We start from the raw sequence: 16234 nt of genomic DNA, 5'->3' as shown, positions 1-16234 counted from the left end.
TAAAGTTTTTAACATATTTGACCCCTGTGACCTTGAATATGGGAGAAGGTCATTTATTTGAACAAACTTTGTAGCCCTTTATCTCAGCATACTACTGGCCAAATATCATCACCCTGGGCATTTTGGTTATTCAGAAGAAGTTGTTTAAAGATTTTTTTTAAGGCAATTGACCCCTGTGACCTTGAATATAATTGAGGGTCATTCATTTAAACACACTTGGTAGCTTTTTACCCAAGCATGCTACTGGCCAAATATCATCTCCCCGGGCAGTTTGGTTATCGAGAAGAAGATGTTTAAAGTTTTTAACATATTTGACCCCTGTGACCTTGAAAATAGGTGAAGGTCATTAATTTTAACAAACTTTGTAGCCCTTTATCCCAGTTTGCTTCTGACCAAATATCGACACCCTAGGCCTTTCGGTTATTAAGAAGAAGTCGTTTAAAGTAAAATATTGACACCGGACGACGGACGGACGGACGACGGACGCCGCGCCACGGCATAAGCTCACTTGGCACTTCGTGCCAGGTGAGCTAAAAATGTACCATCGTATTTACTGAAACGTGGTACTCAGGTAAATCCTACTTTACCTATGATGAAGTAGAATCGTTCTCTTTGAAAACATTGCATTCACTTGGCTCTGATACAAATTTTAACCAATGGCAGCATAATAAAACTCAAAAGCATGTCCTCTTTTGCCTAGTCTTTATATTCTCCTTCGACACTTTAGAGTCTGATTTTGCCAAGTAAGAAAACTATACCTTAATGGTATCCATACAGCAATACGACGAATCCATTCAAAACCTCTTTAATTCTATCATCGTTTTTGATACACGATGCATTCAAATTCTGCTCAGTTACTTGCATAGTTGAAACATATCAACTATGGAAATACCATTGTGAATAGCGTTTAACATATGGTTATTTCCAGGAACTTGCAGCACATTTAAAAGAACCAGACGCGGTGACGACAACGCCAGAAAGTAAGATATGTTTTTGTTTTAACATTGTTGTTAACATGACATGCACGTACCTTCGGGAAAAGAAGTAACCCAAGCAATAGATATGCGTTAAGTTGTATTAATAGTTTTTCATAAGTTGTCAAAAATGATGCTTGTAAGAGTCTGTGGATATTTTATCCTTATTTTGTTTGAATTAATGGATGTTCTTATCCAAGGAAAAATGTAACCACCTCAAACGATAAAACTGCTGTATCAATATGTTTTGACAGCGTTGTTCACTTAATAAATCCCTAATAAATAACATTTTTTGACATGTAATCGCCAGTACAACTCGACTTCATATTAAATGTCACTAATACCTTAATCCATGTCCATATGTTCGTAGTTGACATTTTAAAATTTTTATTGGTAGAGTTGAGGCAAGATCAGAAGCTATACCAGTGTATGGTAGCGGAGAGTATGACAGCTGGTGGTCAGTATTACATATCAATACCAACAACATTTTGAATGTTTTAGGTGAAAATACACTGATTATTATAAATCTTGATAAATATTTCTTGATAATTTTCACAGTGGATCCCATTAACCCAAATATCAGCGTGATTTCCTATTAATATCAACAAGTTTGTCATGCGCAAAAATACAATAAATATTATATTGCTTACGACTACAAGTTATATGTACTCAGCGAATTCAAGTATCAAACTTTTTTTCTTATATATCTTTATGGAAAAGGGATAAATGGCATAGTAGAAAAAATGCAAAAATAATTGTATCTCCGTGTGCTGATTAAAATAGTATTTTTCGTTTTTAACTATGTAAGTAAAATTTCTTTAACTTCTTCTTTCAACTCTGAAAAGTGATTTAAGATATCCATTTTCGTTATTTTTTAATGACTGAATACCAATTTTCATTATCTTTTTCGCAGAATTTATGCTTAGTATAAACAAATTCTGCAATTAAACGTTTCTTAATATTTAATGGATCAAAAGGGATTTTTTTATCTTCTTTTAAACAGTCACAAAATGGGTGATCCGTCTGCTTCTTTTTTAGTTCCATTATTATTTGTGTTATTTGTCACCTTTTTCGGGGTCAAAAATCGAAAGTGCTTCAGTAACTCTAAATACAGTTGTATGTGAAAAAATACCAATAATGTACAATTTTTCACTTGGATGCATATTATTTTCATCATATTCAATATTAGAAAGTAGTAAATCAAAAACATAAACATGCTACAATTAAAAATGACGACACAATGACGATTTAAGTGATCAATCTAGTGTCAAAAAGGTGTATTTTTGGCCTTTCGGGAAGCGCAAGAAATACATACATTATGTATTACAAAATGATCGTTGAACTTCTCATTTTTGTTTAGATTCTTATAAAAAATCTACAAACAATAAGTCCAGTTTTTGACACATTTTTCAGATGTATCTTTGCTTTTAAAGTTGATCATAATTTGTTAAATATTACAAGGACTTAATACACGAGATCAAAACGAGACTTAAACGTGATTTAAACCTCAGAAGAGTACAAGTATTAAATTTAACAAGTGTTAAATAATATATAACAACCGTTGTTACCAAAAGAACTCATTTCTGTTGCAAACCACTAACCGAAACCTATTAATGCTGTTGTCACTTACCAAAGCTCATTTATGTTTAAGTGATTTAACAAAGAATATTTACCAGAAAGCAAGTGAATAGTTAATTGCCAACAAAACGTAATTCGAAGGCAAAAACGATAAAACCTGTGCATAAACCATGAACATGAATGATTAACTAAATAATCGATATGATTATTGGATAATCATATAAGAAATTCCATTTTTCGGTGGTTTTTTTTATCATTTCTAATAGATTCTGCCTCAAAACCTTTACTAGGCTTTGCTCTGTATGTGTACAAATACGATGCTTGCAAAGGACAGATGGCTATCTTGGACAGTTTTTACGTGGCCCCGGAAAACAGGAGCAGGGGCATAGGATTAAGCTTAATGAAAGCGGTGGAACAGGTTAGTGACAGGATGTAAAACATGTCTTTAAGGAACCTTGGAAGAATCTGTGTCATTTGTCGATATCTAATCCCTAAAATCTGATTCCAGTCATCCTTGTAGTTTATAAATCCATTTTATTCGTGAGCATTATCGATAAAGAATGGATATAATCAACGGGTAATAAGAAAAAAGGCAACTACGGCAGAATGTATTACAAGTGATCACGCGAAGTGAAGACTATATAAAATGTGACGATTCCAAGCTTAATATGACATTCCCTTGATTCTTTCTTTTTTAACTTTAAAACTGTGTTGTCATCTTGAAAAACGATTGAGCGTAACGCTTAGTTTTCGTGATTTTTCCAGGATGTTGCAGAATGCGGTTGTAGTCAGATGGAGATGCTGGTTCACGATTGGAACGCAAGAGCTATTGAGTTTTATCTCAAAAGGAGTGCAGTTAATTATACCGACCAAATGCATTGGCACATTTACAGGATACCATTATCAAATATATCAAAAACATAAAAATTGTATTTCCAATAACAACAGAATGCTTATGGTTTAAACGTTTCAATTTGTATATTTTGAAGCTATGAGTATGATAGCAAGCAGAGTGTTATTTGATGCCTAAACTATAAATGATATTGAACAAGGAAGTCAAACTCATTAATCAGAGCATAACCAGATAACGATACTCACCAATAATGAACCATTTGTTAAATAATTGTTTTACCTGTATCTGTGGGCTGCCAATCATTTTAATGTACACAGCGTTACAATTATAATCAATGAACATGAAAGGTGTTTTTGTATTTATTAATGTAATAGCATTTGTAATATATACATTTATAAAAGTAAAACAATATAGAGTAGGCAGTAGACTTAATGTCCTGACAGGTAATTATCACTTATTTAGTTTTAGTTAGTTCTGCCTATTTACTGCACACCTTTAATCGAAAGAGGTAAACACATTAATCCAATGACAACGTTGCAATTACATACTAGAAACTTGAAAACCGTGTCCAAGTTTTGGAAGAGCAAATCATTAATGAACTCGCATGATATTCCTGAACCCGAGTGGCATGAAAAGGAGATTGACAGATGAAGATACTACTATAAATAATTCAGCATAAATCGCAAGGTTTGACTATATGTTGTATTTTACACATTCATGTATGATAAAGAAAATACACGTGCTGCGAAAATGCAATATCATTGTGCGTTTAACTACTATATTGATTGTTTGATGGGATTCGCTCGGGAGTCGCTCCTCTGTAATCTTCTTAGGGCAGGTATATTTACCTGAGACCAATCAAATAGCTATATTTGAGTCTTCGATTTTGCTATGACATATTCCAGGGGTGCAGGCAGACACAGGGGCATGGATCGCTTTAATAACTCTTGTAATATTAAACAAGAGGCCCAGAGGGCCTTATCGCTCACCTGGATACCTAAGCAATCATGGCAAACTATTCTCCAAACGAGATCAAGGGAATATGCCAGACCCCAAAGCAAATCCTTGTAGCATAGCTATATTAGATTTTTCATGCCCAGCAATTTATGTATGGTTATGGGGTGGGGATCTCTACTGTTTCCAAGCTTTGACTCAGAAACTAGGTCCCTAAAGTTGTGGCCAGACCCCAGGATCGATTCTAATATCGTGACTGCATTTGTCTCTTTTTGCCAAGCATTTCTATATATAGTTTTGGGGTGGGGATCTCAACCGTTTCAAAGTTATGACCCAGGGAAGGGTGGGGCAGACCCTGGGATCAATTGCAGACCCCAAGGCCAATCCTTGGAACATAGCTATATTAGATTTTTCATGCCCAGCAATTTTATGTATGGTTATGTGGTGGGGATCTCAACTGTTTCCAAGCTTTGACTCAGAACTACTATATTGATTGTTTGATGGGATAAAAATAAAATGCGTACAATAGTCCAAAGACACAGGCTTGAAAACATTTGTATATGCCATATATATTTATAATAAAATATTTAAAATAAAAATTATATATTCCTCAAAAAAACATTTACAAACGTAATGACAGATGCATGAACACTCTTGTACTATATTTAATGTAGCTGATATAGTCATTTTCTGTACATATAGACATTGTTAAGCTGTGATATATCGGAATCATGAACAGTTTGGAGTGATGTACTTGTATATTAAGCGATGCTGCTGTTAGATTGTAAGATTAAATCATAACTCCCATATAATATAGAAAGCTATTAGTTTATGTTTATATACAAGGATCCTTTAATGGATCTAAAACGGCGTTATTAAGACCAGCAGTGTTATTAATGTTTTCTGGAAATCAACATATCGGCATCTATATAATAATACTGAGAGCACAGCTGGTGTGGACAGGCAAACCACGTGACCACATTCCGAAGTATAAATGTCACTGTTTATAAAGCATATTGCTTATACAAATATAACAATGCATGCATTTTATATTCTGTTGATCATTGAAACAAACAATTATATTAAATTATTTTTTACGACATTTTAGCTTTTGTTATAAACAAAATATCTAAGAAATAATAAATTGCTATCCGCAGCGTACTCAGATCGGATTTATAAGTATGATAAAAGTTAATAGAAAAAATTTAAATGACTGAGGTGTCACTTTGATAATTTGATATTACCCTATTTTGCTGTTAACATAAACAGTGGTATTTTTTTAATTGTCTATAGAAATCACTTGAACTGACATGAAGATGATTGCGTCAAACAATCACAATCGACACTATATTCTCATTGTGTTTGCTTCCAAAATAGTTTCATAATAATGAAATTATTATTAATTCAGAAAACAGTCGTACAATTTCGTCAGTACAATGTGTAATGTTGTTGGTATCGGTACACATTTCTCGGGGATTATCCAGCCAACTACTTTTCAAGTATATAATGCAGACTTCATTTCCTGTATATCGTCTAGCCATCTTCATTGCCAGTGATGCAATCCAGTCTCCTTCATATTCGGTAGATAATCAAGTAACCTTCAATCCAAGTACATATGCAACCATATCTGGTAGATAATCTATCTTTCTTAATGTACAGGTAACTTTGACTAGGTGGTGATATGGTAGGTTTTTTGAAACAATGTTGTAAATACTGCCTGGAAACTAGGGGAAAGCGGTTGAGAGGTGGCTATACAACATAACAAAATGTACCCGTTTTCAAGAAGAAATTTGGTAGTATCTTTAAGATATGAAATGCATTTTATTTCATTCTAGCTCCAGATTTAACTCACGTAGCTTTCATCCATTAGGTAAATGTAAAAAGAAGAACAATACGCTTAACTTGTTGCAATGCTGTAGCTATATGGATGTAAATTACAGATCACACAGATTCTGACGGAAATTTTGATGGTAATGTCTTTGTTTATTCCTCAAAAGCGACATGATCGTAGTCTCAGACATATAAACAGTACAAACAAACACAACGTTAAAATTCACCCTGGAAACAATTTTTGAACTACATGTGTTCGTTTCCGTTCTCTGCATTACGAACATTTCTTGAGGATTTAGAGACTTCATAAAATTATTGATGAGGTTGACCACTTCCAAAGCTGTTCGTGCTGATAGCCACAAACATTCGGTCGAATTTTGAAGCAACGAGTTAAATTCCAATCTTCACATTAGTAATATCCTACATCAAAAGTCCGTCGACACAAACATACTACCGTACTTCAGAGGCTAGATTCTGGGTAAAGCACAAAGTGTCTCTAGTGTTTATGACATACATCCTTCTTCAAGCACGTTAAGGCTACTGGTATAAAACATAGATGCTTTAGTCGATATGACGTTAGTTACTGGTATAATTCACAGAGTCACTAGCCAATGTCATCCTTCCTTAATCAAGTACATCATTCAAGTAAACTTCTGGTCATCCTCGATACTCCAGGTGTTACGCTCCCTGCACCCTTGGAATATGTCATAGCAATTTGAAGGTACAGTGTGCGACACTTTGTTGATGAGACAAGAATACCAGTTCGATCCTTTCAAGTTTGACGTACATCAGAAGAATATCCCGGTCGCGTAACGGTATTAATTGACAGGCTTTGAAAAAGTCGGAAGTCGGTCCTCTGTAATCTTCAAAGGGCAGGTATCAGCGTGGCGATTGATCAGGTGGTTTTTTTTACCCGAAACCAATCAAATAGCTTTATTTGTGCCTTCGATTTTGCTATGACATATTCCAGAGGTGCAAGCAGACACAGGGGCATGGATCGCTTTACTTGTAATATTAAAAAATAGGGGTCTCCTATACTAATAAATACAAAGGGATATAACGGCAGACTGAAATCCGTTACTCAGCTCGTGTCAATCACAAATATTTGTCCATATTGGATATACCTCGGTTGAATATTGAAGACAGGTGATTGATTTACAAAATTAAACCATAATTACGACTGTCTGACACATAGTTATCAACTGACACCGCTTTAAAGTCGCAATAACACCGTTAAATTGCGACCGAACCAAATTCTATACTCACGGAGAAATGACCCAGTTTCACGGATAATCTCGAGAAATATATCCAAGGAATGGTTCCAATACATGTGCTGCCCGCTTCTCTGAAATACTACGACGATCAGTTTAATAGTATAGGAGACCCCTATTTTTTAATATTACTAGTAAATTGATCCATGCTCCTGTGGGTGCAGATAGCGTAGAGTACCAAGGATGGCTACTGGTATACCAAGTGCTCCTCTTGTCAATGGTGCATCCTTCCTTCGCGAGATACGGGCATTCATAACCATATATATATTAGAAAATAAATTACAAAATACGAGTTTGGTTAGGTTTTAAGTCCTTGCAACAGCTAAGATGATTTAAAGACTGTCCACGACGGTAAAATTTGGACAAAGTTAAAGTGTCTTAACCCTGGGAAAGTGCATCTAGACACTGCAACACAAGAAATTCCTATCAGTCTCATGATTTCAGCACTGGGCCAATCAATCCTTACCACCTCTCCATTAATGCTGAACGTCAAGCAGAGAGCAGCAAAAAGAACCATTTTAAGGACTGTGGTTTGTCTAGGACAGGAAAAACCAAAGGTAACACACATGCATTGCCAAATAAGGCATTAGGAAGTAGCTGAAAGGAGAGAACGGGTACGGATGACTTCTTTTGTTCGTTGTTGTGCCCTGCAAGGGGACTCCACATTAGTCGTCTTTTTTGAACGCTGCAGTAGTTAACAGCAGTCATATATTCTTTTCTTACTAACTTGCTATATACTTATTGTATTACTAACAAACAATCACAAACCAACTACTTTGAAATGTTGATTTCTTTCATATTTAGCATTTATTGTACATGTACATCAAACATACAGCCTCATTAAAATCTACATAGAAAATCATCTAAAATATTTGCAAGTGCGACAAAATATTTTCTTTGGAGATGCACTGTCACAATTCAAAATGTTATTTATTGATTCAAAACAACAAATATATCACAATATCTACATCTGCTTCAGGGCTTTGATAGGTCTTCTGAAAATTTGTTCAAAAACTGAAATTCTAAAATCATAATAGGTGTGCACACTGTCCTTTATAATGGTGTTGTCCAAAATAAGAAACAATATTTATATAATTATAAAAGATTAGCTTTAAAATCCCCTCCATTTTCAATTTTCTTCTGATTTGATCTGAAGCAATATTCATGTAAACATTGATAACAAAATAGTCAGAGTTGTTTTGTTTACTTTTCGATATTTGAAGTCTTTTAAAAATCATCTAAATTGTCTGAATTTTGTATGTTGTAGTAGTTTGATAAAATATCAAAAACATACATTTATATGTACATGTATAAATGTCAAGAGGAGTTTTTTTTAAGTTTATTGTAACCTGTTGTACAGTCCAGACAGGATTGTGTACAGCAGATATATATAGGATCTTACACGAGTTTCCATTTCATGAGATTTATGAAACGAGTCTAAGAATTTTTCAATTAAGCAATCCTATGGCGAGCTAAAATGAAAAATTTGTGAAAAGTTTCATAAATTTCACATGAAATGAAAACAAGTGTAAGATCACTTTTATCACAAAATCAAGATTTGTGGCGTTTATTCGTGTAAAACGACAATTTTCATGCAACCATGAAATGTAAAAAGCCGCCATTTCGACTCCAGAGCGGAAGTATGTGACATCATGAACTTGTCCTAGGAGTGGCGTCACAATTGAAACAAATGGAACTTTCAACCAATCACAGGGCTCATAGGTCATATTACATTGGTTAACAGGCCAAAAAATATGACATGGGTATATTCACTGGATAACACAGTACATTATGTGATAAAATATCTTTTTACAAGCATAAGTTAAAACCATTTTTAGTTTGCTGAAATAAAGTTGTTACCATTTTAGTCCAGGAAATAATATAGAGGAACAATGGAACCATTTTCATCTGGATGTTCTAGTTTCATTTTACAGTGGATTCCCTTTATACGGATATTTTTGTTTCAACAGATATATTAAACCCTCTAAAGTGTGGACACTTTGATTTCTATCTACAGTGGAGATGTGTTAGTCAAGACACTTTGATTTCATTATACAGTGCTTTAATCAGACCTATGGTCTCTGTTGCAATGGAACCTCTTTATCATGGACAGAATGATTTCTGTATACAGTGGAACCTCTTCAGTATAGACAATTTTGTTTCTGTACAGAGTGACACCTCTTCACTCTAGACACTTGGTTGAAATCCACAATGTCAGATAACAATCTTTTTTTTTCTCTCTCTTGATGTTACATGAAGACTCCTTGCAGTAAATGAAACTCATTTATGAATGAGTCGTCTGCTGGGTCAATGAAGCTGTCCTATACGCATGAATAGTCTGTAGATTTAATGAAACTGTTTTTTACTTATGAATAGTCCTTGGGGGTTAATGCACAGATCTTCAAGGGAACACATGTAACTGAACGATGAGTGACGAAATGAATTGTTGATTTTTTATATGTCTCAGGAAACTGACAATATAATATTTCTGGTGATGATAAATTCACTTAACATACTTTTCCATGAATTTTTTATGAAATTCTGACCGTAAAGTGTCATTGATAAAATTTCCCTTTTTCTTGTCCTCTTCAGCCTTTGCACAGTTCTTAAACACCACATCATCGTCCCATCTGAAATATATTGATTAAAATTTTAAACTTTTACAACAGTAACTCGTACTTACAACTTACATCTTCATTGAATCTGTCAGATTAATATTCACAAGTGAATATTGACACCTTTTGATTCCACTGTTAAATACAAAGGTGTACTCTAAAATACTATCGCCAATACTTGTTTTTAGCACTGTTCTCGAGGATTTGAATTGGAATGTGTAAAATGAAATATAACCACTATTATATTCTTTGCTTATATGTATCTGAATAAATGCTTTTTTGTTGATTTACATCGTTACTGTTAATATTTGCCTATAGAACAGATTACATATCCTTCAATCTGTACATTCATACATTGTGTCATCATCATTTTTCTGTACAGAATTTAAAACATTCTTTCATATGAATCTGCCTTCATATTGAAACAAATATAGGTAACACTGATGGGCTGAGTGGCTGTCAAGAAAGACAATATCAAGACTCTCAGAAGAGGTTACCTCTCTTTTGTAGTGAATTCTCCGACAATTCAGCATTTTTAGCAAATGTGAAAATGATTGAATTTTGAGAAAGTGACTGCAGTAGAGATGTTTTTGGATTTAAATCCTATTATTCTAGGATGTAAGTAATGAATGGTCGTAATAGATATGCATACTAATGACCTTATACATATATGTGACTGACTACAACAATGGTCAATCAATTAAATATGTCACAATAGTTGAGTTACCTCCCTTCTCTTCTCTCATAGAATTGGATAAAATTCAAACAATATTTTAGCATCTTCACGTTGCAGTTTTCCTGATATATTTAATCTCTTTGTCGTTGTTCACACACACACGGTATCAGTGGTCAACGATGCTGTCAGCGTAAAATCTACCTTTGGCTAACCCTAGCTGAGGGGCTTATGGTTTTTTAAATATTAGCTATATCCTATTACAGGTAATATTATTTTTATGTAATTGTTTTTTTTATTTGTCTCGATAAAGGAGTCAGAATGACTTCCTTGCCCCATATACAATGGGGGACAATATATACAACAAGGTTATAGCTGTCTGTCAAGAAGCAATCTGAGCTCAGGTTTTTTGAGGATTTCCAGTGAACCGATCTGAATGAAAATATTCTACAACAAATTCATTATTTTCTACCACACAGTCTTAATTCCACAAATCATATCAGTGCAGGGCCATAACTGGAGAGTTTTCAGTGTTTGTCGGCAGGAATTCATAATAAGTATGAGGAAATTATACATAAATATAGATACTTGACTATACACCATATAAATCAATTTTTAGACAAAATTGACAGCACTACCACATCAAATCAATTCAAACTCAAAGCATTTGAACGAAAATAACTCCTGCAAAGCAAGCAAAACAGCAAAATCATGAAGAATGCCAACCTTCTCTTGACTTTAAAATCTGCAGCTACTTTAGTCTCAATTTGGTTCATCAGGGGGTTTCCCTTTAGGATATTCTCTGTTCGGATTCTCTCCTCTTCAACCTTCTTCTCTGCATCCTGAAATTCAGTTTAAAAGAACAATGTCAAGAGTACTAAACTGTTGTCTTCCTTGTTTGAAGTTTGAACTGTGGTTAGTACCTCTAACGAAATACAGAATTAGTGTAAATCTCAATAACTTGAAATGCACAATGAGGAATATATATTTGTAAATAAAAACTTATTTCACACTAAGTGACAATCAATAAACAATCTGTTAGAACTGTACATCACACAGTTATTCTAAAAATCATTTGGTATATACAGCGACATGAAAGCAATGAAATTGTTTATGAAATCAAACTTCAATCATTTCTATCACATGGTGAAAACAAAATACTGGTACAGTAACCGACAAAATAATATTCTCTCCGACACGACTTATTTCCATGTTACTTTGTATCATAACACCGACTCACTTACCAAGCGAACTCGTTCGTTAGCACGTTCTTTCTTAATTTTCTGAAGTTCTGCCATGAGTTCTGCAGTGTCATCCTCATCATCAGAGGAGTCATCTTCATCCTGAAGTTGACAGAAAACATTAGACATCCAAGCTATGGAGGCAAAGGTTTCTATTCCATTATCTTTACCACAGGACACACTTCACCCAATGCTCCAACCAACTAAGCAGTATAACTGAGTATTGGCATGCAATAGGTGTGGCTGGTATTCCTTTAACCCTTCCACCCCTAGGTAACTTTAGTTGACTCTACCATACATTTATCTTGGCAAGTCCATTTTGGTCTACAGCGGTGAAAGGGTTAAGCTGATGACTTATCAACTCTGACTGACTGGCCTTTATTTGAAGCAACTGTTTCATATTACTTAACAACAATTGGTAATTCAATAACTAATATAATTTGATAGTAACACTTATAAATATTTATTTAAAGCTGTTTATTCCTAAAATCAATATATGTATGCACTGTTTATATTTTAAGGAGAGGGCCTTTATAGGCTTTACCCAATTCCTTTTGTATGTATTACATAAAAGGCCTTAAAGACCTATACAATCAAATGTTCTGAAATGGAAAAGGGTCTACTAAGCTCATTTTGGGAAGTCAAAAAGTTATGTACTCTCAAGGGTATACATAAAGCCCTATAATACTTGGTCATCCTTAAAGTTTAACAAAACTTGTTTTTCTACTGTTAATATGTACAATTATTTAAGCAGGACTCAGAATTTCTACCAAATAACTAGCTGTGTGATTAATACACCCCAATCCCTATTCCAAATTCTGTCTCTTGTTACATACTTCATCATCAACCGGGTCATCTGCATCCAGATTAGCTGCAGGGATCTGTTCCAGACGAGGTCGCTTGCTGCTGCTGCTGCTGCTGCTTCCTGACTCTGTAACACAGTACAAATACTACAGATGACAGGGCTGTGTTTTGTTGTGATTTCTGAGTGAGTCATATGAATCCCAGTCATGGGAACTAATTATGTAAGGTGATTTTTATGAAGGTTTACATCATCAAATTCTATTTTGAATATTCAATATTAATATGGAAATCAATTATAGGCACCTTCTGGCATGAACTACCACTGGTACTTATAAGTAGAAATTTTATAAAGTAGGATAATGACTATAAGTGACAAAATGCATTTTTGTGTCAAATGTATACCTTAGTTATAAGTAGTCTAAAAGAGTAAACACCTAAACGTACTAAACATGTTTTACTGTACTCGTTTACCAAGACTGTGAAAATGCTGAGGATTCTTAATACCAAATAAATCTGAAAATGAGAAAAAGAACAGTAATCCAAATCACAAATGTTCCCAAGGTTGATAACAGAACAATATTTTAATTTCACTGACCCCTGTTTCTGTCTCGTTTGTCACGTACTGCCCTCTCACGATCTTCAAGGTCACGACGGAAATCACGTCCTCTCAGCTCATCTACGGTGCCCTGTCCGTCCTGTCTGTAAAAATGGGGGGAAATGTTACACACTGAAATTTTTTCATCTTTATAAGGTAATATTGTGGGGAAAGGACTCCCATTAACTTATTGTATGAATATATATCCGAAAAAATATGACATTTATAGGAAATATGTTATGTTAAGTTTTACTTGATACACAATCAATGTATCAATTGTTTCGCAACGTTTCAAGACAGACTTGTCTCCTTGTCAAGCTATGACAATGTTGCGACACATTTGATGCATATATTGTTTATGCATAAAGTAAAACTTCGAAATAATGTATTTCTAAACTTATTGAAGATTCAGAACATATTTAGTCTTATTGTCTTTAGTAATCACCGTGTCCAAAAATTGTTGTTTCTTTGTTTTGAGATATGGTATATCCTCACAACAGCTATGGTAATGAAAGTGGGTGTAACAGAGTTTATCATTCAAGGTCAGCCCAAGTAAAAATATGTGTGTTTCCTGTTTAAGCTACAACAATACTTTTACTTGGACTCCCATTCTCTATCACCTTTTCCTTTATATACTAACAAGACAGAACTTTAGAATACTCTCAAATGAAAACGAAGTTTCTTCAGGACAACAAGGCTTGTTTAATTATTGATGTAATTGTTCAAATAAACCCTTACTCAATATATTCTTACCTGTACTTGATTTTTGTGTGTGAGGGTAAGTCTCGACTTGAGTACTGTTTAGACAGGGCACTAAGATCACCTTCATTCTTTCCTCTCCCACCACGGGCAGGTTCAAATGTGGGACGTGCCGCAGTTGTCATCCCTTAGCTTGTGAGCAAAACCAGACTGTAAAATAAGAGAGAAAGTCAACACCATTCAATTCTTTGATATTTTGTGCATTGCTGTTTTAACGAGCAGATACTAACAACTGTAGCAGAATGGTAGAGGTTATTTACTGACGGGCACCGAAGCAGGGTAGGTAATGGTGCCATCTTAAAACGACAACATAATTGACTTTATAGAAGTTGCCATAACAGGGTATAAGAATTTTTGTACACAATTGTACCTCATTGTATTTTTTATTTGATTATGTTGAAAGAATGACGCCCTTTTTTGTTCGTAATTTAAAATAGAACTTTGTGTGTTTTTATTTCACTTTATTCCCCATTTCAGTAATAAAATTGTTACTCAAATGGGTAACTGTTACCCATATGCAGGATTATTACCCATATGCGCCGTTGTGCCCAACCTGTTAGCGTGGCCAAAGCTTCTCAAAGGACAGAAAGTCTCATTTGAAAAGCATCATGAGATTGGAAAGAAAATTAATCTTATTCAAATCGTTTACTCTCTAAATTATTTTACTTGTGGAACGTCTTTTCAATATATACACATGGTAAGACAACCAACACAGCCATGCACTTCAACTTGACTTGGCGCTGTTGATTCGCTAGTTTTGATCAATTGTGATGGCTGTGTTTTAACTATCTAGCAAGAGATGGGACTGGCAGATAAATCGCTTAAAATAGTGAAATATATTGCGTATATATGATAAAAATAGTAGATGAAGCAAGGTTTAGTCTAAATGTTAACGTAGACATTTCCATACGCAATGAAGATACGTACCAAATATGTTTTACACCGCTTTCCTAGCAGTAAATTTACCGGAAGTGAAAATATAGCCTTAAACCTAGAGGAAAATTGGTAATAAATAAATATATGATAGGAAAATCGCATACATTGATATCTAATCAATAAACAATACAGTTAAAGATATACCAAAAAGCATGTTGTACCAAATTGTTGTAACAGAAAAGTAGTAATAGAATTATAGTATGTAGAGATTAACGAATTTACTAATAAACAAAATGGAGTGTGGTTTCTTTCCGGAATACGATAACATGTGATAGGAAAGTAAAGTATTGGTACAATAAGCTTGTTGTACAACAAACTGATCACATTTATAAATAAACTAGACTATAAAACATATAGTTTTTTCTCTCTTACTGTATGCTGCGTACAATCCATCCTCGATATCTAGTTGTTACGCTCATTTAATAACACTTGATTAACAAACTATCACTATCACTGAGCATGTTTTCCTGTGACAGCTATCGACTGCTGACGCCCAAACTTACAGGACATGTTTCCGGTGGTGCATGTTGATGACTACTATGGGCAAGTTTTATGATCGTAATTATAATCTTTATGGAGAAATATGATTTCGGTGTGTGATATGATATTTTTTATTTGCCTGTACTCATTAGTGTGTCGTATTGTTTTATTGTCACTACCCCGGTTCTAGCTTTAAGGACGTGACATTTCTTTTGACATATGATTTTGCCTATAGACTTACATACCAGTTTTGTCGATGAGGAAGAAGACACTAACCTTTCCCGGACGCTTGGTCTTATTCATTTTGTACCTTTCAGGGGATTTCATGTAATGCCTTCATTTGTCGATATTTTTCCATAGTTTTGCGATTTTGATTTCTAATTGTGGTTTTGTTGGGGATTTCGAGACTCCTAACAAACAGAGAAGACCATATACTGCTGGTGCATTTCAGTAGCCATAGACCTGTCATACGGGGACTTCAGGACTCCTAACAAACAGAGAAAACCATATACTGGTGGTGCATTTCAGTAGCCTTGGACCTGTTATACGGGGACTTCGAAACTCCTAACAAACAAAGAAGACCATATACTGGCGGTGCATTTTAGTAGCCATAGACCTGTCATACGGTGACTTCAAGACTCCTAACAAACAGAGAAAACCATATACTGGTG

At 34.5% G+C, this 16234-nt stretch overlaps 2 protein-coding genes across 4 annotated transcripts in view; one reads left to right on the top strand and one right to left on the bottom strand.

Moving 5' to 3' along the window:
* The window catches only part of LOC110465284 (diamine acetyltransferase 2-like), a 6844-nt gene extending 2678 nt beyond the window's left edge, over positions 1-4166 (top strand). The window contains exons 2-5 of one of the 3 annotated variants that reach the window (XM_021520994.1): positions 939-980; positions 1372-1475; positions 2819-2970; positions 3318-4166. In XM_021520994.1, coding sequence (XP_021376669.1) covers positions 939-980; positions 1372-1475; positions 2819-2970; positions 3318-3476 — 457 coding nt within the window. In that variant the 3' untranslated portion in view covers positions 3477-4166. Of the gene's footprint in view, positions 1-928; positions 981-1371; positions 1476-2818; positions 2971-3317 lie in introns of all 3 variants that reach the window. The other 2 variants (XM_021520996.1, XM_021520993.1) reach the window with 2 other exon arrangements.
* Positions 4167-8239: 4073 nt separating this feature from the next.
* Positions 8240-15161, bottom strand: LOC110465283 (spliceosome-associated protein CWC15 homolog). The gene is made up of 7 exons (XM_021520992.1): positions 15075-15161; positions 14142-14297; positions 13389-13492; positions 12826-12920; positions 11993-12091; positions 11475-11590; positions 8240-10090 (listed from the first exon to the last, which is right to left on the bottom strand). The coding sequence occupies exons 2-7, from the start codon at positions 14270-14272 to the stop codon at positions 9964-9966; spliced, it is 672 nt and encodes a 223-aa protein (XP_021376667.1). The 5' UTR covers positions 14273-14297; positions 15075-15161; the 3' UTR covers positions 8240-9963.
* Positions 15162-16234: the final 1073 nt, after the last annotated feature.

This window comes from Mizuhopecten yessoensis, unplaced genomic scaffold, assembly GCF_002113885.1.
Source record: "Mizuhopecten yessoensis strain PY_sf001 unplaced genomic scaffold, ASM211388v2 scaffold11069, whole genome shotgun sequence".
NCBI lineage: Eukaryota > Metazoa > Mollusca > Bivalvia > Pectinida > Pectinidae > Mizuhopecten > Mizuhopecten yessoensis.
This window is presented reverse-complemented; position numbering and strand designations above follow the sequence as displayed.

What these genes read in the sequence shown, in the direction of transcription:
- LOC110465283 (XM_021520992.1), bottom strand. Translation starts at nt 14,272, where the DNA reads ATGACAACTGCGGCACGTCCCACATTTGAACCTGCCCGTGGTGGGAGA. An exon ending in CTAACGAACGAGTTCGCTTG is followed by an intron (nt 11,591 to 11,992) that starts GTAAGTGAGTCG and finishes ACTGAATTTCAG; the next exon opens with GATGCAGAGAAGAAGGTTGA. An exon ending in GATTTTAAAGTCAAGAGAAG is followed by an intron (nt 10,091 to 11,474) that starts GTTGGCATTCTT and finishes AATATATTTCAG; the next exon opens with ATGGGACGATGATGTGGTGT.